This window comes from Prionailurus viverrinus, chromosome D2, assembly GCF_022837055.1.
Source record: "Prionailurus viverrinus isolate Anna chromosome D2, UM_Priviv_1.0, whole genome shotgun sequence".
Lineage (NCBI taxonomy): Eukaryota > Metazoa > Chordata > Mammalia > Carnivora > Felidae > Prionailurus > Prionailurus viverrinus.
Genome location: NC_062571.1, coordinates 87,697,077 through 87,720,942, shown reverse-complemented (window position 1 = coordinate 87,720,942; position 23,866 = coordinate 87,697,077). Strand labels below are relative to the sequence as shown.

Sequence of the window (23,866 nt, the reverse complement as noted above, 5' to 3'; positions counted from 1 at the left end):
GGGGATGGACGGAGGACACTCTGCCCTCGTCCCGGCCCCCTCCTCCTGGCTGCCCACATCCCAGTGCCCACCCAGGGCTGTACCACCCCCCCCCCCCCCCGTCCACACCGCCAGCGGCACTGATGCCCCCAGACCATGCTTAAGAACCCCACAGGACTCCATGGCTCCCAGCCAGGCCTTGCCCACAGGAGGCCCCATCCCAAGACATGTCCCGCTGGCCTCCGGCTGACACCAAGGTCACAGACACAGGTGCGTCTGAAACAGGGCCCTCCCGCAAGAGGCAGGTGCTTCCAAGAACAGGGTCACGGGAAGCACAGACACCCTGGAAGACGCTGTTCTCAGGCTGCTCCTGGGGCTCCCAAGAGGATGGGGCAGACGAAACACAGCACTCGTGTCCCCAGGCTGGCAGACCCACCCCCACGGCTCTCCCGGCACCCAGGACCGTCGCCACGAGGGCCCCGGGCCACACGTCCACCCTGGCGTGCACCACAGGCACGCGGGAAACATCGGCTGGACAGACGTGGAAGAAACCCCAGCTCTGGGGCGGCCGACCGCAAAGCCGTAACCGAAATCAGAGTATCCAACCCGCCACGGGCGTCTGTGAAACAAGAACCACCATCCAGGCCGTGGGAAAGAGAACCGCGGCTCTGCTCTCCCCGGGGCCACGGAGCCACCCTGGGCCTCAAGGTCCTTCTATCTCCTCCCTGCCGGCTGTGAGGACTCAACAGACAGAAAGAGGAGAATGTGATGCAGGAAAGGCCAACAACCCGCAGGACCCCACAGCCTCTAAGAACACAGAGGGCAGCCTCCCACGCGTGTTCCGGAAACAGGGAGGCTGTAACAGGGCCGCCCCGGGCACGGTCCAGCCCAGAGGGGACACGAGCCATGACGTCCACGTCACGTGAAAGGCGGGCATCTTGCGTGCACACCTGCGGGGCCCGTCACCCCAGCTGGTGCGGGGCTCGACCTGAGGCGCTTCTCAGGCTGCGGTTCCCCAACCGCAGCCCCAACACGGGGCCTGGAGGTGCCGGCCGGCCCCTGTGGCACCCTCGTCGTGCAGTTAATTTGGAAGAAAAAAGCAAAGTGAAGTGAGTCGGGGGCCAGGCAGCCCGTCCCTCAGAGGGACCTGGGCTTGCCGGCACCCGCCTGTGGCCCTGGATCCACACCTGCAGAGGCCGCACTCAGGGCCCCGGCCTGGGACTCCTGACGCCTCTCCACACCTGTCCTCTGGAGGAGCCGCCCACCGCCCACCCAGCCGGACTCGGACTCTCAGGAAGCGTGCAGAAATGTCCTTTGGTTCCCACAAAATTTCTATCCATTGTTTTTACTGCTAAAAACTCCTTTAAAAAGCCATGCCACCTGCCACTGGCAGATTCTGATTTCCCAGAAGACGTGCTTGCGCGGTACTTCACAATTCAACAACCTACGGCACCTTGACTAACGCTACTGAAATTAATCACCGACAAAAAGAATTTGTTCTTTTTCAGTTCAATTTACCTTCAGGTACACCTTTGCCAAGAAGTACATTTACTGTGTTAGTGTTCAGCTCGTCAAGTGGTGGGGAGATATGCCAATCCAGCATTCCACGCTGTCAGGGTTGAAGAGTATCCCCCAAATTCATGTCTACCCAGACCTCAGAAGGTGACCCTGCTGCACAGTATGGTCTCTGTAGATGTAGCTAGTTAGGGATCTCGAGACAAAGCAGGCTGGATCCAGGACAGGCCCCGAGGTCGACGACTGGGGTCCACATGAGGGAACAATGAGGACCGGGGGTGGAGGACAGGCCGCGTGTTCACGATGAGGGACGACCAGGCCACCTTGACTTTGGAGCGCCAGGTTCCAGACTGTGAGGGAACATGCACGTGTGGTCCTTATCACAGCAGCCCAGGACCCTGCCACGTGGCGGCACAGGGCCCGGCACAGGAAGGCTGCACCGTGCGCTCGCCGTGTCCTACGTGTTCAGTCAGGAACGGGCACGAGATTGGTTAGAACCTTCTCGGTAAGCAGTACGTGTGCGAGGCCGGCAGGGAGGGGCCCTGGCGGCTTGGCGGTGACGCGGGGGCATGAGGGCAGAGCACTGGGGAGGGGATGCCTGGCCTGTGGGGGTGCTCCGGGACATCACCCGCCACGCCGGGCGCCAGGTTCCTCCCGGGCGTCAGGCCACAATTCTCAGGAACCACTGGATCTTTCTTTGGGAAGAGCGAGGCACCCACACCTGCTTCCTCGGTTTACTCCGCGACGCCTCGACTTCTCGGGCTCCAGGGAAGTTTCACAAGTGGTTGATGCCTGTATTGATGCTGCTGCCCGGGTTTCGAGAACGGTCTTGGGCTCCACAGCTAACATCTTCATTGACCCAACGGTCCTTAGAAACTCTAAACTGAAAGTCATATTCCATGCATTTGGGATCACGATCATCTCCCGAAAGTCTGCCGTATTTACACAGCAACCCCTATGCAAAAATGTAATTAGAAGTTTTGGCGAACGAACGGCCATTTATCCTGAGGCTTTAAAGAGCCACGTGGACGTGAAAATCCTCCAAACATTGAAGGATGGATCGTAGGCGCACTTGTTTAATGAGCAAGTGATTCCACTGAAGCCCACGGACTTCCCTCCCACTCTCGGCGGAGGTGCCACAGAGCCGAATCTGACCCGTCCCGGAACGGCACTCAGCGGGCAGCGTCCTGGGGCGTCGCTGGGCGAGGCTCGCTGCTCCCAGGAACCGAGCTCGGCGGCCCGCGGGCCTTCCCAGGCCGGGGGTGGAGGAGAGCCGTCTGCCCGGTGGCGCTCGGGTGCATTCAGATGCGCTGTCCTGTCCCGACACTCACGCGGACTGAACAGAAGCCCTGGGACGTGCTCCTGGCTCGTGAGCGAAAGACCCGCGTCCCCAACTAACAGGCTCCCGGGGAGGCCGCGTCTCCTGCTGGCGGCCAGAGCTCCGACAGGAGCAGCTGAAGACCTCTCTGCTCCATCAAGCCCAGCACCTCCAACCGGCACCGATGGGAAGAGCCGCTGGTCGAAACAGCTGCCCAGCTGCCTCACTTCCATCGGGAGAGGCTTCTCTGACCTTCCGAGGCCCTCACACACCCTCCTCGCCCCCGATGGGAGACCCTGGTCTCCCCACGACGCGCCCCGGGCGTCCCCGCTCTCAGTCTACCGTGGCTCAGCCCTCGAGTCCCCAGGACCTCCAGCCGCCTACGGCCCCCCACGCCTCTCCGGCACCGCCACCGTGCGGCTTCCCGGCAGGGCAGGAGGCAGGGATCTGGACACACAGAAATGCTCACGCTGGGACACAAGGACACAGCGGTGGTTTCATCAGTCGACCACCTGACGGAAGGAGGCAGGGAGGGGCCGCACGAATACACATTTGTTCCTTTTCCCAGTACCTGATGCCACGCTTTCCACCTGACGTCATACAGGTGCACAGAGGTGGGGAGGAGCACACGATGGCAAGGGGGCGGAGCCTCTCACCCTCCAAGCTCCAGAAGTGCGGGCGGCCCGAGCTCCTCTGGGCTGGCACTGGGCTGCCCGCCAATTGCCCCGGGAGGACGGGACCCTGAGCTGCTGGGGCCAGGGGTGGCGAAGCTGACAGAAGACGAGGCTGGGGGCCCAGGGCAGGACCCTGTGGGGTCAAGGAGGGGCGGACATATGTGTGCTGCTCTCCTTCTGAAAACCAGCCACTGTGGGAATCGTCTCCTAAAAATAGTGTTCCAAACAAGTCCTTATCTGTGTCAGGTAATTGTGATGGGAAAGCAATCGGAACAAAGACCTCCTGTCTTTTCCTGCAGGAAGGGGAATAGAAAGCTGGAGACACTTATTAAAAACTCAGGTAGCCCGTCAGATAGCGGTGCTTAGGAATCCTGGAACATTGCGGGCTATCAGCAACTTAGAGATTCTTGAGGCTCCTTAGTGACTTCGAGAAAAACGTGTCTGCTCTTGGGAAAACTTCCCGCCAATTCGCAAGACAGTCCCTCCTGTCTGCCGCGACCCCTGTGTGCAGGAGCCCCTTGTTTTAGGAAACAGGACAAGTCAGGAAGTGGGGGGCACGTTATGAGATAAAGACAGCACCCGGCGTATCTGCTAGCCCGCAGAGTGGCCCCAGCCCTCAGCCGTCTCCCCGGAGGGCACAGCAGCCCGCGTTCCCGCCGTAGGGGAGGAAGCGTCATTCTCAGATGGGCCGGCCCTAACTGCGCCACCGACCGCACTCTTCGGGCTGCGGCCGGCTTCTCGGCCCGGCACCCGCCAGGGGCTCAGCCGTGCTGTGCGCCACGCAGCCACGGGGCAGTTCCGGACGCACACCTGCAGCGACCTTGACCCGAGCCGGAGCACTGCCCCTCCTCGTGGTGTCTGTTCTCAGGCAAGAGAAGGCCCGTTCAACACCTCCCGGACCTTTCCGCACGTACAAGCTGCTGGACAGCTCCCGCCTGGCCGGCTTCGGTCTTTCGAAGGATCTTGACTTCTCTGCAGGTGGCTCGGCTCAGGGAGGAGAGCGAAGGATGAGCTAGGGCCGCTCTGTGCACGGCAGGCTCACCGTCCTGAGCACCGTGAGAAGCGACCCCTGCGTAGAGGGTCAGGATCTCATCAAAATGTGGCTTTTCAAGCCCCCAGTGGCCTGAAATCAATGGGGGCGGTGGCCTTTGGCGAGGGCACCGGGGCCCCAACAGCGTCAGACATGGGACCAGCTTTGAACAAGACAGACGAGCTCCCGGGCTCGCTGCAGGGCCTGAGAGCGGACCGATGAGCGCTCCGGCCCCGAAGTGAGGAGAGAAAAACCAGCAGAAGTGAGGACACCAGGGGCCGACAACCCCGCTGCTGACACACACTCTCCCAGCTGTCGGTGAGCGTCCAGGCACGACCAGCACGTAGCCGAACATTCACACACGTGCACCTGTGAGCACGCCCGCTGAGGAGCCGTCAGACGAGCCGCAACATCAGACAGGAGAACTTCGACACCACGCTGCTCACCTCCGTCAACCAAGGGGAGCTACGGAGTGACGGAGAGCGCGCCCGTCTGTCTTTCGGGGACGACCTCTACGGAGGAGGACGAGGACCGTGTGGCGGCGTCTGTGACGGTGACGCCGACAGGACGGTGACTGCTTGACGGCCGCCACGTCTCTACCCGGTGTGAGCCGGGTGCCGGGCGAACCCTCGGAGGGCTTCCTGGTGTGGGCCGCCCGGCCTCCCCATGCAGGCTCGGCACAGGCAGCGGGGTCACGGCTGTGCCGGCGGAGGAGAGGCTCCGCGGTCACACGACGGGGACCCACAGGGCCGAGGCTTCTCACGTGTGCCTGTCCCTAGGGGGCGTCCCGCCAGGGCCCTGTGGGTGCACCCGGGAAACGCACGGCCTCCAAGCTCCAGAGAAGCGAGTGACAGCCACGAATGTTTCGGCGAAAGACGACACTGGCCTCCAGCAGCGCCTGCCCGTCGGGCGCCACAGAAGCAGCCCCCTCCAGCCACACCTCCCCGCCGGCTTCCTGGGCGTCTCACAGCCGAAAACAGCCCTCACGGCGGGGCGTCACGTCCCGCCGGTTGGCGATGGGTCACCTGATTAGCTTCGGAAGTCCGAGGGACTCCGACAATGGCCCCCTTTTGACAGTGACACATGGTTATTAGGAATTTCTGCCACAAACATGGCCGGTGAGAACGGCAAGGTCACACCTGCCCGCGAAGCGCAAACACAGCCTCTGCGGCTTTCGCGAAACCCGTCGACTGCGGCGGAGGCTCCCGCCACGGCGGGGAGCGGTGCCTACCTCCACCACGGACTTGGAATCCAGCCGGAAGTTGAAATCTCCAAACACAAAGTAGGACACTTTCTCGAATCGCTGGTCGATGATTCTGGGAGGAGAGAAGGAGACCACGTTACTGCCACGCCGGGCGATCAGCTTCCGCACCAGGCTCCCCTTCCACGCACCCTCCCCGCACCCCCAGGCAGACGGCGCGGCTCTCCCAGCACAGACGCGCCGTCACCACGGGCCAGGGCCGTGGGGAAACCGCAGCCGGTGGGTGGTGCAGCCGGTGCGGGGGAAGGACCGAGGCCAGGAAACGGGGCTCGGGGCTCTCGCTGGGAGCACAGGACTCAGGACGCAGGGGGAGGGAGTCTGCACGCTCCTCCCAGGTGGGGTGGGACGCGAGTGAGCTCTGGAAGCGTCTGTGACACTCCGTTTCCACGTTTCAAAGGCATAAAACCGCGTCTGTTTTTCAAAGCGAGACGCTGCCTCCCTGACGTCTTGCCCACATGTTCTGAGTCAACCGCAGCCCCTTGGTATCTTCCCACTGAAACGCACACACGGCGGCCACTGCGCGAGCAGCCCCTCACGCACAGTGGGACAACCGCTCAGACCCCAAGTCCTCGTGGTTACCGACCGCTGCTCGCTTCTGACGGCAAAGCAAGGTGCCGGCCGTTTCCGACCGGAAAGCAGAGCGAGAGCCGTCGCTGACCAGCAGGACGGAGCGTGTGGCCGGCACAGAGGGAGGGACGTCCGGGGAGCCCGCGTCACTGCCGTGGCTCCGCTCACGCGTTTGCAGGGACGGAGCTGCGGGGTGCAGGGTGCAGGGTGGAGGGTGTCCCTCCCACGGGCCCATCCCAAGATGGACTAAGATCGAATCTTGTCAGGCAGGCAAAGGCCAGGGCGAGGACTGCACCGGATTAACTCGGAAAGTGCCACCGGTTACCGGGAAAGCTGGCACAGCCGGTAATGCCTCGGGCGCCGCTTACCGACTCAGCCTCTCGTCACTTGACTCGTTAGCTTGAGAAACAGAAGAAAGGGCCAAGCACAGGGCGACGTGCCGCCTTCTCCGGCTCGGCACGTTCTCCCAGGTCACAAGAAGGGTCCCTGCAGGCTGCGGCTGGCAGCGAAGGGCTCACGGGACACGCAGGCTCCTGGCGCCCAGGCTCTGCAGAGGCCCCGCGACCCCGTGCCGCGAAGGCGCAGGCGGCGTGCGGCGAGTTCACCAGCACCCTGTCAGCCCGTCCCGTCTGCGGAACAAACGACGCCTTCCGCTTCAACCGCGCCCTCCGCCCATCCCCACCACGGAGACCACCTGCCTCGTCAGGCACTTGTCGGGACCTGTGTTTCTGTCTCTACTTATTTCTGGCCAGTTTCTCTTTTCAATCCTTCCTTTCTTTTTTTTTTTTTTTTTTGAATTCCGGAAGGCTCCCTGTAAGCTGGTGGTGATCCACGTTCTTGGTCCGTGGATGCTTTCCACGCAGTTCCCGGCGGTTTCTGCCCGGTACGCGCCGTAAGCTTCACCGGGGGTGCGGGTGCCAGCCGCTGGCCGTGCATCCTCTCCAGAAGCCCGAGCCCCTGCCAGGCTCTCCCACCATCGTTAAGGCAGAGTTTGGTGGTTAGACTTTAATCCGTCTGGAATCACAGTGTGAAGCAGGGATCTCAGTTCATCGATTTTCCCCGCGGCCGATCGACCGCACCATTTATTAAACACGCGACGCTCTTCCCGTTCAGTCTGTGCAGCACACAATTGCCCCAATCACACGGGTCTTTCTGAGATCTCCATCTACCCTGCACACTTGGAATTAAGGCCACTTTCCACAGCGACACCCTTCTTGCTGACAGTTCCTTTGAAAGCCACCTCCACCGTTTCCCCATTTCTCTTGCAGTCATGAACTGCTGTCATCGAGCTATGTTCCATAAAACATCCCGTTTTCCTTTCTAATTGGAGTAACTTTTAACTTACACGTGAACTTGAAGACGAAGGACACGTTCATATGTCATTAATACTGCAGACGACCAGTAGTTTCCTTGTACGAATTAAACTTTTTAATTGAGGAATAAGGCGGTCAGGGGCCTAGTGGGGGCACCTGCTGACGCATCCGCACGGGGCCCAGGACCACCACCACCCCTCCTCCCCTGCCTCTGCCCTGCACGGGACTCAGTCTGTCAGCAGGAAGCCAGCTGCCTCTGCCGTCCTGAAAAGGCTAAAGCTTCTTCTGCCGTTAAACTCCTTTAGAACAAAAAACTCTTTAGAGACCCTGTATAGGTTCCTAGAAAGGTCTCCAGAATGTCTACAGCATCAGGGCACCTGCAGCATGGGCTTCTTGGCCTCCCCCATGAAGGTCGGGGTCCGATCCTTCCTGCCGCCCTCCCCTCCCCCCATGGAGGTTGGGGGTCCGATCCTTCCCGTCCCCCTCCCCTCCCCCGTGGAGGCCGGGGTCCAGACCCAGGATGCAGAAGCCCCGACGGGAAAGGAGAGGCCACGGTGAGCTCTGTTCTGGAGAGGGAGCCTCCTCACCAGAGCTGAGGGCTCTTCGTGCAGTGGCGATGCTGCTGCCGGGAGGCCTTCCGGGGCTATTTCGGGCGGAGAGAATACAATCACTGGGGGGTCAGTCACATTATTAGGCAGACAGATTTCTGTTTCCGGAGGTTGCACAGGGATGCATGTTGCTCTGAGGGCACCTGTCCCCAGGGGCTTCCCCGGGAGACGGAGAGGCCCCTCAGCGAAACGGAACTGTGTGTGTGAACCGGGAGGAGGCCGCCCCCCTCTGCCCCCAGCCGACTCTCTCTGCGCCTGGCTCGGCGACGCCACCGGCCTGCCCTGCCTCCCTGAGCAGAGGCAGAGCCACCTGGCCAGGCTGGCTCCGTGGGCATCACTCCGCCAAGGTCCGGAGACACAAGAGCCTGGTGGGCACCATCGGGGGGACTCCGTGGGTCAGAAGGAACGCTGCCCACAAGATGGCCGCTGCCGACACGGGGAGCTGGCCTGTCGCCGTGGAGCCCGGGACGTGGCAATGAGAAGGCTGGCCAGTGCCGGGGGACCCCCGAAGCCCCTCGCGTCGTCCGAGCCATCAGCGGTCACACCGGCACCACCCAGCGTGGCCACACACGTCCTCCCAGCCAGTACACGTGACCTCGTGCCCCTCAAAGGCTTTTCACTTTTCTGTTTTATTTATTTATGTTTTTAAGAAAAACGGAGCCGAAGCAACACTGCAACTTTCCCTCGCCGAGGGAAGAGGGCGTCCTCTCGCCAGGCAAACGCTTCGAATTGTCACAGGGTCCACACGTCTGGTCTTTAAGATCCGCCAGCTTCTGTCCGCTGGGGGCACGGCAACTCGTGTTCCTCGAGGACGCTGCACGTAGAGCACGATTCACCACTCCGCGCTCTCTACGCATTTGCCCCTCCTGGGACCGCGAGCACGGAGCTCGGGGAAACGCTTGACACGTGACCCGCAGAGACGGGACACAGGAGACGTGTGTGCGCACGTGCCGCCAGCGGGGGAGGGGGGACACAGCCGTGCCACGTGTGCGTGGTGTGCCTGCGCGCGGCGACGCCTCGCACGCGTGTGGGCGCGTGTACCCGCGTCACGCGTGTGCTCTCCGTCTACCCCCGCAGCGGTAGAGACGAATGAGAGGGACCAGAGTTCGCGTGCGCCCGGCAATCCGTAACCGTTTCCCGGGCGGACGCCGTCTCCTCGCGTCTTTGCCTCGAGAAACCCCACCTGCTCTGGTACGAATCGCTGCCGTCGCCCTCTGTGCTGGCGCGAGGCCGGCGCTTTGTGTTTCCTCGGGTCCGTGAAAGTTCAGAAGGTGCGTGAAGCCACCGGGGTCAGGGCGCCACTCCAGGTTTCTGGGATGCGCGGAGGCTGTGGCGGGAGCAGGCGGAGGCGACGACGGCACGTGAGGAAGTCGGCTCCGGGCCTGGGGCCACTGGGCGGCCGGGCGTTCGTGAGACGGCAGAGACCCCGGGCTCACGTGCACAGGGCCTCCGGCGGGCGGGGGGGGGCAGGGGGTGCTGGACACGGGCCACCCGTCCTCACGGGGCTCGAGGCATCGAGCTGACGTGACGGGAGGGGACAGGGGCTGCAGAAGGTGCGGACAGCTGACGCCCGGGACGGGAATTATGGACGCCGCCCACTGCTGGCTAATAAACGGTACGGGGCGTTGGGAGGTGAATTCCTTCTTTAAAAAACGGACAAACTTCAGATTTAGCATCTGAATGGAGGTTTAAAAGCTCCAGCGTGTCTAGAGTGAGGAACGCGAGGTTCCTTAGGCCTTGTCGCCATGGAGGCGCACAGGGATGCCCGTGGCCCGCGGCCCTGTCCCCGCCTCGCCCCCACAGGAGCCCCGGCAAGGAGCCGGCGTGGCCCCCGCAGGGGTCCCGTCAGCAGTGCTAGGCTCTTGTAACACCATCATTAAAACCTAAACTCGATCACGTTTCCACGCCCGCCCTGCTCCTTTGATGGAATGGCCCGCGCTCATCAATAACCACCACCATCTCCAAAGGTCGTGTGGTGTGCAAGATGGAGGGCTGTCACGGCCGAGGCAATCACCTGAGTGCCAGGCCCGCCGCCCTCACGGCACTCACGTTTAATTTCGATATAGTGCCATTTGGGCCAAGAGAAAAAAGTTGTTTTAAAATTAATTACCTTGTCAGACGCTATTATGATTAAAAAGTAGGCCCACATCAATATCATGTGCCTAATTCAGAAAGAGAATTACAAGAAGAGCCATAAAAATCAATTTTTTAGGCCTTGAAAACAGAGTCTCTTTCTGTTTTGACAGGCGATTTCATTATGTGACAAGCCACGCTGACACGTGCCGTATCACAGAGGCCCGCACGCCGAGGAAGGGGTCGCGGGCTCGGGTCTCGGTGAACGAGCGGTGCCCACCCTCCGAGGATGGGGACAACGTCCCCTGAAGGAAGTCACGGCTCCAACACTCAGAAGCTACAATGTTCCTGGCCGGTGGCCTTGGAGCGGGCGGGCGGGCGGGCGGGCGAGCCGTGAGCAGTCCCACGAGGCACGGACGGCACCCGACACCCCCAGAGCCTGGTGCGGTTCGGGAAGCAGACGGTGACCCGACCGCACCGGGACCGTTCCTTCTCTTTGCTCTCCTGTTTCCGCTGCCGCTGCTGGACAGACAAGACTGCTGACCCCGGGCAGGGCATCTTAGAGCTCTGGAAGTTTCTTCTCACCTTCAACACCTGAGTGGTTTGCTGCAGACACATCTAAGCTGTTTCGAGCAAGCAAACGGATCTGTTTTCACCTTCCTAGAAGCAGGTAGACTAGTTTCCACGTCACTGTTCATTCTACGCCAGAGCGTGCGGGCCGGCCGGCCCCCAGATGGACAGCCACCTGGACGTGACGTCGGCCGGCACCAGGGAGCCTGGGGAGGCTTGCGTATGATGCACACGAGGCAGAGACAGGAAAACGGACCTCAAAAAGGGAAACAGGAAAAATCTGTTCGAGGGCCCATGACGGGCAGGCTTTCACAGACACCTGGACGTCCCCCTGGTGTTAGGCAACGTCCCGAGAACCCACCTGCCCGAGGGGCCTCAGTGTCGGCCCGCCGACCGGCCAGCCGTGAGCCCTCAGTGCACAAGGCAGTCCCCAGGGCCAGGGTGTCGGGGCCTGGAAACCTGAGGGTGTGCTGCCCGAGGGGCCCGAGGTGGGGAGCTCTGCGGCTCCGCACTGGGGGGGACAGCGGCCGGCACGGTAGACACCCTGCGGCCTGCCGGCTGTTGGAAGCGCGTGCCGGGGCCTCGGAGCGTCCCTGGCGGAGGGCAGCCTGCTGTCGGTGCCGGAGGGCCCCAGGCAGCACACGCACCCTCGGCCCCCGCGTGGGTTCGGCCGGGGTGGTCGCGGCACGACTCGAGGGCACTGGGCTGGGGCTCATTCTCAGCTCCCCCGCAGCAGTTCTCATTTTCACTCCCTTTAAACAGCATCAAGACATTAAATACGCCTTTTCTGCACCAGAACCAGAGTCCTGGAGAGCTGCCGGCGAACTCAGGACGCGACGTGGAAATGCAAACCAGCCGCGTTTCCCGGCCGGCGTGAGCACGCGTGCCGGCCAGGCGGCCCGCTCGGAGCGCAGAGCGGCCGGGCCACAGCTCGAGACATCGTCCTGTTAGCAGAACGCCAACAAGACAAATGCCAACACGACAGTGGACGAGCAGGGGCGGTCAGGGCTCGCATGGGATGAGGCCGGAGGCCGGCTGCAGAGGGGGACACGCGGAACACGCGGCTTGTGGACGCTTACACGCGGGAAAAGGCAGATTGCACACACACGCCCCTGCACGCAGCACTGCACGACAGCAGCACAGGACGGTGCACACGGGTGTGAACGGGACACACGGACGAGGGACAGCACCAACAGGAGTGTCGGGAAAGTGGGGGGGGAGCAGGACGACGATGCAGGCTCAAGGGTGCCCGCGTTTCGTTTCTAAACAGAAGGACACACAGGACGAACACGGAAACACAGACGTGGCCACGCCGAGTGGAGGGCGCACGCTGTCGTCGGGTCCTCCCGGCTTTTCTGGACGCTTGAGCCTGTCCTCAGGAAGACGAGAGAGGCTGTGATCACACCGCCGCTCGTCTGAGATGTGGGGCGTAGGGAGCTCGGGGTGCCGGACGGCCACTGGACTTCACAGTCCCCCGGGGCGCGCCCCCGCCTGAGCCGTGAACGCGCCGGCGGCACAGACCCGCAGACTGAGGGGCTCGGGGTTCTGGCGCCCCGCGTGCGGCCCCGGGACGCCACGCCGTTGTCAGACACACCCATGTGATGACGGCCGCCTCAGCCTCCAGGCCGTCAGACGCCTGAGTGGCGTGTTTCCGGTCCCGAAGGACAGACGCGGCCTGCTCCCCGTGGGCACTTGGAGCAGGAAACAGGGTCGCGAGAAGCCGTGCGGTGCCTGGCCGCGCGGAGGGAGCGTCCCAGATGACCCACGTCTTTAGCGCCCTGCTTGCCTTTGCCTAGAGACGCAGTGGCTTTTCTTCTGCCCGCTGAGCAGCCAGGCGAGTTCTGGGAACGGCCTGAAGAGAAACGTTTAGGTTGGAGGGTCTTTGAGCGGCTGACAGCTGACTGATGGCCGCCCGGGAGGCCACAAAGGGGAGCTGTGTGGCGGGGCGCATCACATCGCCTCTCCCTGGGAAACTAATTGCTCCCAATTGTTCGCAGCAACATTATTTTTCTGGCAATCATTTCCTTTGAATACCCAAAATGAGCATGAAACAGCTCTTTTGCCTGGACATAAAAGTTAAATGTCCCAATGTTGATCAAATTAACTTCAGCGCCGTGACAATGGACTGTGTTTGTGAGAAAATAATGGGGGGACAACGGGGCGCTTTATGCCAGGATTTCACAGTTGTAATGTAAAATGTTTCTGTTGAACTAGGCCAGGCCACATCTCAAAGGGGACACACAGAAGCGCCCTGTCACTTGTGGAAAAAAATCTCATTTCACGGCCGAGAGCTCGGGGGGACGTCAGGAAGTTTCGGTGCTGGCGGCTCTGGAGGACAGCGTCCGAGGTCTCTGCTCTGCTTTAATCCCCGAGGAGCTCCCCAGGTGCCGAACTACGTCTGGGACGCGGGCAGGCCCGTCCCCACGGTCCACTGGAGGTGCCCGCGGGAGGAGGGGTCCCCGGGATGCACAGGGGGAGCCCCCCGCGCCGCCCGCTCCCCACCCCTCAGACGGACACCGCGCTGACTAGCGGACAGTCTTCTCCAACCTCCTGTGAGATTAAAAGCAAAACGCTCAAGAGTCGGCCGTGCAGGAAGCACAGAGGCCGTTACTTGTGACAAAAGTGCGGGGTTCCCCAGGGGCGGCACCCCAGTAACCCTGAGGACCCATCTTCTGCCGCCTCCAGGAGCCCCTTCCAGGTCGGCCCGGGGGGCGCCGGCGTCCGCGAGACTGCCCCGCACTGCACGGAGGCGCTCCACGGCGCTCACCGTCGCTGCTGTGGGGGGCACACGCTTCGGACAAAGAGACTTTGTCTCTCGCCTTTCTTGAGAGTAAGGTTTAACTCTGGGATCACCTTCGATTTCCAGGAAATCCGCACACACGGCACTGAATGCCCCTGAGTTGCCAACCGGCGTTCCCCCCGCCAAGCGCTCGGGGACGGGACGCCAGGCGCATGCGCCACCGCTCCGGGGTGCGACGCTACGGGGAGACCAAGCCAGGAGAAGGCAGGCTCCCCTCTCAGGAGCCTCCTGGCCGTCCCCCTGCGTCCCCGGAGCACAGCGGACAATGCTCCCGGAGGTTCCCAACGCCGTGAATGGGGCACTGTTGGTGGCATTGTCCTCCCCACCGGCAGAGCAGAATGCAGTCTGCTGGTGGCCGCCAAAAGGTTAGCCGCGCGATGAAAGGCCGGCCCGTCACTCACCGCTCCTACAGAGCCGCCCTTTGTGCCGGGCGGCCCGGCCCTGCGCCGCGGAGGCCCGGATCTGCGGCTGGCTGCGCGCCCCACAGAAGCCATTCATGGGAATGCAAAGTTGCAGAAAAGTGCCCCGGAACCCAGAGGCTGCTTTCCCGCAGGCCGCGAAGGAACAGCAGTCTGGGGCAAGGACGCGTTTTAATGCCCTACCCCACCGACAACCAACCCGACTACTGTCACCGAGACCTCTGTCTTAGGCTCCGCGGGAGGCCCCAGCGAGCGGGCGCAGCCGACACGGAACCATCAGGCCGGAAGACCCGCACGTGGCTGCACCTTGGACCAGGTCCTTGCTCCCAGGCCGCGGGCTCGCCGTCCCGTCCGCAGCGCCCCAGCCAAGCGGCTCGGTGGGGGGAGCCAGGCCACGGCTCCTTCAAGGTGACCCCTGCCCAGAGGGCTGCTCTTGTGCATCTGATGTACCTGCACGTCCCTGTCCTGCCTCCTAGGACCAGACGGCCTTCCGGGCCAGGTGCTGGCGGGTCAGCGCCCACCTGAGTGTTTCAACCTGCTCGAGCGGTGCTGGTGTTCTCAGCAACCCAGGGCCTCAGATGGGGCACTGCTGAGGCCTGCACGTTGGGGGCTCTCCAGAGCGGGCTTGGCTGAAAACAGGGGAGGGGGAGGCCCACCGTGAGTGGCCACGGGACGGGCCACCATGCAGGGGTACAGGGCCCAGACCCACTCGGTGTGCCCAGAGTTCAGGCTGGCTCAGGCCCTCTCCACCGGTCTGTCAGCCCGGGTCAGTCCCTTCTCTGCGCCCGGCTCAGCCTGAGCCCGAGAGGCCATTGAGACCCCCAAGAGCAGCCAGCACAGAACCTGTTCTGGGCTGAGAGCCAGGCCCTCCGTGTGCATCAGCTATAGCAGGAGAACCAGACCCCAGTGTCCTACACTCATAGCTCCTATGTGTGTCCCTGGCAGGCGGCAGCAGGAACCAGGGTGCCCAGACAGGGCATGAACCCTGATCTCGAGGTCCCTTAAGGTGATGGCCACCGTCCCACACCTTCCAACTCCCGGTCCAGAGCGCATCCCTGCGGAACCCCATGAGGAATCCAGAAGGATCATGCGTGTGGGGGTGAGGTCCCATTCAGGCCAGGGCCAGGCCGGGTGCCCGTGGGAAGGGTCAAACGTCAGAGTCTAAGCCCTTGGCACATTTATGCAGATGCGGCACGGGGGCAGAGGTGGGGTGTGGCAGGGCCCCGGGGAAATCTGAGCTCTCCTGGGCAGAAATGGGGAGACCCTGTCTGGTAGCGACTACTCCCCCAGGCCCGGGAGGGTCACTGACGTCACTCAGGACACAGAAGCTGGTCGGGGAGGACTTCCATCCGAGGCCTGGGCAGACCCTGACAGCCCCGTGCACGCACTCACACTGCAACGCTGAGCCTCAGCCAAGGTCCGTCTGTAAACCCAGAGGGGCACCAGGCCAAGACTAAACGCAACCCGTTAATCAGGGTGCGGGGAGCTGCCTTTCCCTCCCAGACGCCTACCGGCCCTGACCCCGTGGAAGGTCACACGCGGCAGGGTCAGGGACAGGCGGTGGGCCTCACGGGGCCCGGGGTGGGAAGGTCCTGAAAAGCAGCCTCGAGGGGAGCGCCGAACAGCCGGAGTGACGGAGGCGGGCGGAAGCCCAGGCAGGAGGGGCACACCCCGGAAGACCCCTGAGCCCCACCCCCGCCCCCCCAGGGTGCGTGGCCCCGGCCCCGGGAAGCAGGACCTGGCTGCAGGGAGGCGGAGCCAGGGGGGCCGAACCTGTGCAGCCTGGGCCGCTCCCAGATGCCCGGAGCCCGAGCCCGGCGACACCAGGATGGCGAGAGGGCTGGGGCCACGGGAAGGCGGGCGTGCCGTGTGTGGCGGGTGGAACCCACAGGGCAGCGTCTCTGAGCCTTCGGGAGGCTGTCAACGCTTCAGCGGACACCTCGGTGGGGCCACAGCTCTGGGCACGTTTTCTTCTCTCCCCCGCAACACGGGAGAGAAAGTGAGGCCACCCACCTTCCGGTCCATCTCGCGGGGACCGCTCAAGCCTTGGGACAGGGGGCGGGATTCGGGTCAACGTTGGCAAGTTTTGTGTTTTGGTAAACAGGAAAAGAACAGAGGAGGAAAAGCAGCTGAAAAGCAGCGGCCACGCGCCCTGGAGGAGGCGGGGAGGGAGGGCCGCACGCTCAGCACCCACCTGTCGAGCACGTAGCCCAGAGCCTTGTGCCGGATCCCCGAGTACACGGACGGGCTTGTCTCCCAAGCGACCAAGTTGGAAGCGTCATGGAAAAGATGGATGTTCACCAAGTCAAAGGCGCTGCAGGGACAGAAAGGAGACGTGGCGACAGAGGCCGGAGCTGCCGGGCACCTGGAGTCCCGCCTGCACCGTCCCGGCCCAGCTCCCGAGGGGCCTGCGGGGCCCGGGCCCCAGGGTCGCAGGGGGGCAGCCCTGCCCACGCCCACGCGTGTCCCCCGCAGCCGCTCCAGGCTGACCCAGACGTCCCCCCGCCTGGTCAGAGAGGACACTCGCGGCCTCGGCCTCAGTCTTAAAACACGTCTGGTCAGCTGAGAAGGGGGCTGTTTCCTGTCAAAGAAAATCACATGGCATGATCGCAGGAACCCTCCACAGGCCAAGAAGAGTCGTGAGGAAGAAGGAGGAGGAGGAAGAGGGAGAGAAAGGAGGGAGGACAGGAAGAGAGAAGAGTGGAGGAGGAGGGGGAGGGAGGAGGAGGGGAGGGGGAGGACAGGAAGAGAGAAGAGAGGAGGAGAGCAGGGGAGGAGGGGGAGGAGGAGGCAGAGGAGGAGGAGGAGGACAGAGGAGGAGGGGGAGGGAGGAGGAGGGAAGGGGAAGGGAGGACAAGAAGAGAGAAAGATGAGGAGGGGGAGGGAGGAGGGGAGGAGGGAGGACAGGAAGAGAGAAGAGTGGAGGAGGGGGAGGGAGGAGGACAGAGGAGGCGGAGGGGGAGGGAGGAGGGAAGGGGGAGGACAGGAAGAGAAAAGAGAGGAGGAGGGGGAGGGAGGAGGAGAGAGGAGGCAGAGGGGGAGGGAGGAGGAGAGAAGAGGCAGAGGGGGAGGAAGGAGGACAGAGGAGGAGGGAGGAGGAGAGAGGAGGCAGCGGGGGAGGAAGGAGGAGGACAGAGGAGGAGGGGGAGGGAGGAGGACAGAGGAGGCGGAGAGGGAGGGAGAAGGGGGGGGGAAGACAGGAAGAGAGAAGAGAGAAGGAGGACAGAGGACGATGGGGAGGAGGGGGAGGAGGAGGCAGAGGGGGGAAAGGAGGACAGAGGAGGAGGGGGAGGGAGGACAGGAAGAGAGAAGGGAGGAGGGGGAGGGAGGAGGAGAGAAGGAGGGGGAGGGAGGAGGAGAGAGGAGACAGAGGGGGAGGAAGGAGGAGGACAGAGGAGGAGGGGGAGGGAGGAGGAGGGAAGGGGGAGGGAGGACAGGAAGAGAGAAGAGAGGAGGAGGGGGAGGGAGGAGGACAGAGGAGGAGGGGGAGGGAGGAGGACAGAGGGAGGAAAAGGTGGAGGAGGCAGGAGCAGGCAGCCCGATCCCGGGCCTGGACCCCACCAAGGGCAGCTGGGGGCGGGGGCGATGCTCCTGGAGCCCATCAGCTGCTCCCTGTGGGTCAGTGACACCGGAAGAGGGGCACTAGGTGGGTCCTTTCACCCCCGAGAAGCCCCCCAGCTCACAGCCCCAAGAAGCCCACAGGGGGACCCCCGCGGCCCCGCTGTGGGTCTCTGCTCTGGGGGAGGCGGGGAGGCAGGAACTCAGCCGTCAGCCTTCCTGCCCCATGGAGGGCCCCTGGCGTCGCTGCAGACAGGTGGCCTCACCGGGGGTCAGTGTGGTGGCACAGGCACGCTACAGCTGTCTGTCACAGTGCCAGGGGCCCTGTGGGGGCCCAAGACCCCATGAGATGCGTGTGCTGAGCTAACGACCCCACCACGGCCCGGCCCGCTCTGTGCCGAGGTGGCCGGCATGGCGTGAGCGAGGGCACTCTGTGCTCCCTGGATTCCAGCAGTGAGTCTGAGGCTCGGCCTGGGGCTCCTCCTGCCCCTGCTCCAGGGAGAGCCAGCCCTGAGGGGCTCTGGGGAGGCTCCCGGCCAACAGCAGGGGCGGCTGAGGGCCGGCCCGGGATGGGGCACCCCGTCTGGACGCACCCTCGGCCAGCAGAAGGCCTTTCCACGGCCACTGGCGGGACACATGCCCCTCTAAGACCCTAAGAGCGGGTGCGGACTGCAGGCGCCCTCAGCCCCGCGGTGGCCCCGTGAGTGCACGTTAGGAAAGCAGGTAAGGGGTTTCTGCAGAAGGGGTGCGGCCACGCCGGATGGAGAGCCAGCCCAAAGGAGGCAGGGCCCAAGGGTCGGGTTGGGGGCGGGCTGCCTGCCCTGCGCTCCAGGCCAACCGCAGCGGACCGTGGCCGCCCTGGGACCACCACAGGAGCGGCTGGTTGCCTGGGCAACGCTCACGCCCACGGGAGGAGGTGGTGGGGCCTCTGGTGGGCTGATGCGGGGACACGGGACACGGGGACCAGCGACTACACTCCCTGTCACACGGCGTCACCGAAGACAAAGCCACAGGGCGGTGGGTGCTCGGGGCTTTCCAGTCGGGGCAACTCTTGATGGGACGTTCGCCCCCCACGACGCGTGCACAACCAGCGAGAATGTTCCAGAATTCAGAAGCGGAGGTAAACCTACCAGTCCGCGACACACCATCTCGTCCGCACGAAGCCTTTCCTTGACCACTTGCACTGAAAACAAACAGGATGCACAAGTCAGCGGCGGGAAAGACGGGGGAGGGGCGCACAACTCAGCGGCCAGGGCGGGGGGGGGGGGCACCCGTGCTTCTCCCACCCTCTTCCCGCCAGGGGACTTCTGCTCGGAACCGCAGCGTGCACCCGGTGCAGGCGGAGCACCTCACCCTCGGCCACCGGGGACGTGGCCAGCCCGCGGCCAGGCTGCCCGGGCCTGGGGCAGAGGACGGCTCCCACGTGCCCTCAAGAAGTCCCGACCCGGAGGGAAGCGAGCCGGCCGCCACAAAGGCCCTGCCCGGAGCGCCTACCAGCAGCTCCAGGGTCGGTGCCCCCAACCGCGGGAGCAGCGCAGGCCCCTGGCGTCAGACCAGAGAAACCCAGTATTTGTCTCTGCTACGTTTTCCCCAAAAGCAGCCTGTGTTCTAGAAGCTGGGAGAAGGGTCCATGTTTCCCACACTCCTCTCTGGCTGGTTCGTGCGGGGATGGGACGGGGCAGGCGAGAGGCCGGCCGTGCCCACCTCTCCCTCGTCCGCGGAGCTCACACCGGGCAGGGAGGGGAGGGGCTGTGCTGTGTCACGCTGGCCCACACGGGAGCCACGGCCAGCTGGGCCGCTGCACCGGGCAAAGGCTAAGTACAAAGCCAGGTGTTTTGTGTGGTCTGGACAGGGTGGCTTGCGGCCCAGGCAGTGGGACCGGGGCTCTGCTCACAGGCCGCGCGAGCCCCCAGGAGGCACCGGGGAGACCCCCCGAGCCCCCACTTTACAAATACTTCAGCAAGTTGCACGGAAACGTCCCGTCTCCCCGAGCCCCGGGGTGGGTCCCTGTGCCATCCCGTCAGGAACCGCTCTGAGGACAGAGGAGGAGGACGGCCGTGGTGACGTGGCCTCGGTGGGCCTGGGCTTTTGGTGCCGGGGGGGTAACCATGCGGGACCCACGGTTGAATGCTGATGGAAAGTGTTCCAAGTGAGAGAAAGGTCCAGAATGACAGGGGCTCTAGCCCACTCAGTGGTTACTCTTTATCTAGTGCAAGTAATTGAGTGGCTACGAACCCCTCCCTGACCCCACATCCCCCTCAGCCACTGTCCCACCCGTGTCCTCTCCTGATGACCAGCTTCCCAGGCGTCCAGCTTGGTGCCCACGGCAACGCCCTGCTGGAGGAGGGGCTGTCTTCAAGGTCACTGTCACCTCTGGGTGCAAACCTCTGGAGGCCTCTCCCTCACCGCCCCGACGCTCCGGGGGCTCCCACGGCCAAGCGTCCACACCTCGCAGGACACGTCCACGCCGCCCGCCCGCCCGTACCATCCTCGCAGGCCTCCCCCTCTCTGTGCTGCCGCCCCGAAGCCGCCCGCGGGCCGGTGAGGCTGCCATCCGTCCATCCTGCTCTCCCTCTGCACGTGTTCTGAGAACTTGGGTCTTCAGTTCCAGAAAGCTCCCTCTTGCAATAATCGCCCTACTGTTCCTCTCTGATCTTCTCGTGGAGGAGCACCAGAGCCCCCCACGGGCCCTTCGTGTCTTTTAACTGACCTTTCCTTTCAAAAAAGTGAAAGCCAAACACCCAGCTAAGCGGAAACGACCACGGTCTCCACCAGCAGGGTCCGGACGCACCCGATGCACACCCTTCCGCCACTTGTGCTGTTTCTGTCTGCTCTTCCCCAGACTCCCTCCGTTTTCGGTCTTTGTTTGCTTGGGGCTGTTTTAGGTTCACAAACCTTGCGTTTGTGCCTTGATTAGCGTCCTGAGGGCCTACACGGCCTCATCCTAAGTCTTTCTCGACTTGTTCCGCAGGACGCGCCCGCTTGGAGTAAACCGCGTCTGGCGCGTTGGCGTCTCGGCTCCCTGGGTGGGAGCCCCGCTCCTCTGTCCCGCAGCAACCTGCCGCCCAGCCGCCAGCCCCCGGCTCCCCCCCGCCGCGGCCCCGCACCACGAAGGAGGGGGTCCTCGCCCCCCGGGCGCCGACCTCCCATGACCCGAAGCGAGTCACTGCGGGGTGGGTCACTTCGTTTGCTCCTTGATCTCAGAAACCAAGTCTTCAGGACTCCGATGGCTCCTCCCCGCCTGCCGCCTCCGGGCCGGCAGCCGTCCTGCCCTGCCCTGCGATTTCCCCCTGCTCACGCACAATCCACGGACGCTCCACAGGTGCCAGCGTGCACACTCCTCGAGGCTGCGGTCTCCGCTGGACCCATGGCCCCCGGGGTGGGTGTGGAGGAGCGAACGGGGATGCGCCCACCCTGCTTCCAGAAAGTTCCTTCCAGAAGCCAGGATGGACACAGGACAGGAGACCCCCCCCCCCCCCGCCCCATGCTGGGCAGTGCTGCTAAGGCCCGAATACCATGGGTTCTTGCCTAGAATTTAACATAACCAGCACTGATTTTATTTCCATTAAAAATGGAAGGCGTTTGTGAATTTAATTAACCAAAAATTAATTACTGTTCCCAATTTTCAATTACACGTTAACTGAAGCGTCTCCGTGCACATACACCTGCATGCGTATCTTCAATACATGTACCATGGGTGTATCTCTTTCTACACACTTAAAACTTCTACAATAACGAAGCACTGTTTGAAATTATTAATAGAATGGATACACGTAGCAGAGAACAATGTGTTGCTTTTTCATATAACGTAGATTTGTAATAACTGTAATTTCCAGAGGATTCTAACAAAATTTAAGGTTTTTAACTGCATCGCAAACAAATCTCAAAAACTTTCACAGCATGGCGTTATTACACCCACGTTATTTTTTTTAGAATTTTTTTTCATTTTAGAGAGAACAAGAGAGAGGCAGTGTGTGCACATAAGAGGGGGAAGGGCGGGGTGGGGGGTGAATCCCAGGCAGGCTCCACACTCAGCGTGGACCCGTCATGGGGCTCGATCCCACAACCCTGGGATCATGACCTAAGCAGAAATCAAGAGTGAGACCTTCAACTGACTGAGCCACTCAGGCACCCCAACGCCCAAATATTTTGACGAAACATTTGCAGAAAATACATTCCTTCTGAAGTAAGTTCCTCATTACAATCACAAATGTGTTTAGGTGGCATTTCCAAGTAATTTCACAAGATGACAAGATGGGGTTACAGCCCGCGACCTCCTGGACTGCCAGAGCCTGTGCTCCGCGGGTGACCACGTGTCCTTGGGTGTGACGTCAGGGGTCCTTCCGGAAACTGCCTTCCTCACCCACAGAGTGCCCCACAGCCCTCCACCGGGGGGCCAAGGAGGCGGTCATGGCGAACACTGCCACGTTCACGGTGCAGACCCAGGGCCGAACACTGCCACCTGCCCGAGACCACTGGCTCCTCAGGGAAAGGACCGGAACTGGCATCTCCCTAAGCCCTGGACCCAAGTCCCCTCGCTGTGACCATCCCTTCCCTGTCGTGGCTGGGCCCCGGGTCACGCCGGGCAGGGAAGGGCCAGGGACACACCCCAATCAGCAGAAGGTGCAAGTGCCCGCCTGGTGAGGCTTCACTGCGTAACCCCCTACGGGAAACACACGCGTGTGCTCACACACGCACGAGCCCACAGCTGTCCCGCACCTGGGAGGGACGGAGACGGGAACCCGTCGCCTCCGTCACAGGCTGGGGGTTCCCTCGAATGTCAATTGATCTGTTTCGCTCCATCTACGTTCTGAGGCTTTCTGGTCACCAGGCACTTCTGAAGCCTCCCCAGAGGACGCCGGGCGACCGTGCGTGGGCAGCAGCGGCCGGGCGCCCGCCCGGCTGGCAGAGGCTGTCGCCGCGGAATGAAACCACGTCACGCCGGGCGGGGTGGGGGGGCTGCCGCATCGCTCACCTTGCAATATTAAGTCCCTGCTCAGACCCCCTGTTAATAGGATTCCTTTAGCCAGCAGATGGATGGTGACGGCAGGATGGTTCATCCACTAAAGGACGGCATAAATCACCACGGAGAAAAGGGAGGCTGTGGGGAGGTTATCGGCACGCAGCCTTGCCCGTGAAAGGCCCGCTTTGGAGCATTAGTGAAATTAATCCATCTTTCATAAGAGCTTGGAGCAGTCCCTGTGATCTATGGTAACAACCAATTTCTCACTACGGGCAAGAGGAAAAAAATGCCTCGGCCCTGATCGACTACACAAATCTGCTTTTTAAAAATGGTCTCACATTATCTGGAGTGCTGCTCCCTGAGGCAGCATTTGAAATTCATGCCGAGCCAAAAGCACCCATAAATCAGCAGAGAAAGTTTTGTTAGTTTTACATGCAGTGGGCCGTAATTATTTGGAATTGCATTATGCCTCCATCACGGTAATTACATTTAGATTATCCTTAAGTGACGGTAATAAAAGGAGAGAAATCAGGCCGAGACTAATTCCCTCCCCTAAAATGTGTCCAGATAAAGCTGCAGGACTGGCTGGAAGGCACAGGAGCAGGGCTGCGAACGCGGCTGCCCAGCGGGGACGGACCGCACGAGGACAAAAAGCACCACGCTATCGACAGAACGTTAGAAGCCTGTACGTGTTTTCTAAACGTTTTTCCTTCTGTTAATCAAGCCACGTGCACTTCTGCCACATCCACGCTGTCGGACCACATGGACCAGGCACTTAGTTTCTAGCGCAGCAGCAGCACGTGGAACAGAACAAGGATGGCGACCGCAGGGAGCCCAGGGACACCGCGGTCTCCAGTTGAGAGGCCGGGGTCTGCCTGACGACGCCCCATTTCTCCTTCCAGAAATCCCTCCCCTCTGCCGGTGGATGGGACAGCGGTCACCTGGGGGCTGGGGCCTGGGCCCCCACTGCTCCCCCAGGGGAGACGCAGCTGCTGGCTATCTGCCCCCACGAAGCCACACCAGCACCTCAGAGGGGGCCGCGCACTGGCCACAGGCCCCAGGGTCGTCGGCGGTGTCTGCCCTCCAAGGGGTGTGCGGGAGGCGGGACATCGCTGCTGGAGTAAAGCCCCAGACTTCGTGCTGACCCACCTGCATGGCCGGGGCCCGCGGAGGGAAGGGCTGGGATCGGGGCCAGGCCGCAGGGCCCCCACACGGGCT

The 23,866-nt window shown here is 62.6% G+C and overlaps 1 protein-coding gene across 2 annotated transcripts in view; it reads right to left on the bottom strand.

The window, feature by feature from the left end:
• The window catches only part of INPP5A (inositol polyphosphate-5-phosphatase A), a 175,091-nt gene that overhangs the window by 31,858 nt on the left and 119,367 nt on the right, over positions 1-23,866 (bottom strand). For both annotated transcript variants that reach the window (XM_047825241.1, XM_047825242.1), the window contains exons 7-9: positions 18,816-18,868; positions 16,322-16,441; positions 5,748-5,832 (exon numbers count right to left, since the gene is read on the bottom strand). In XM_047825241.1, the coding sequence (XP_047681197.1) occupies positions 5,748-5,832; positions 16,322-16,441; positions 18,816-18,868 (258 nt within the window). The remainder of the gene's footprint in view (positions 1-5,747; positions 5,833-16,321; positions 16,442-18,815; positions 18,869-23,866) is intronic.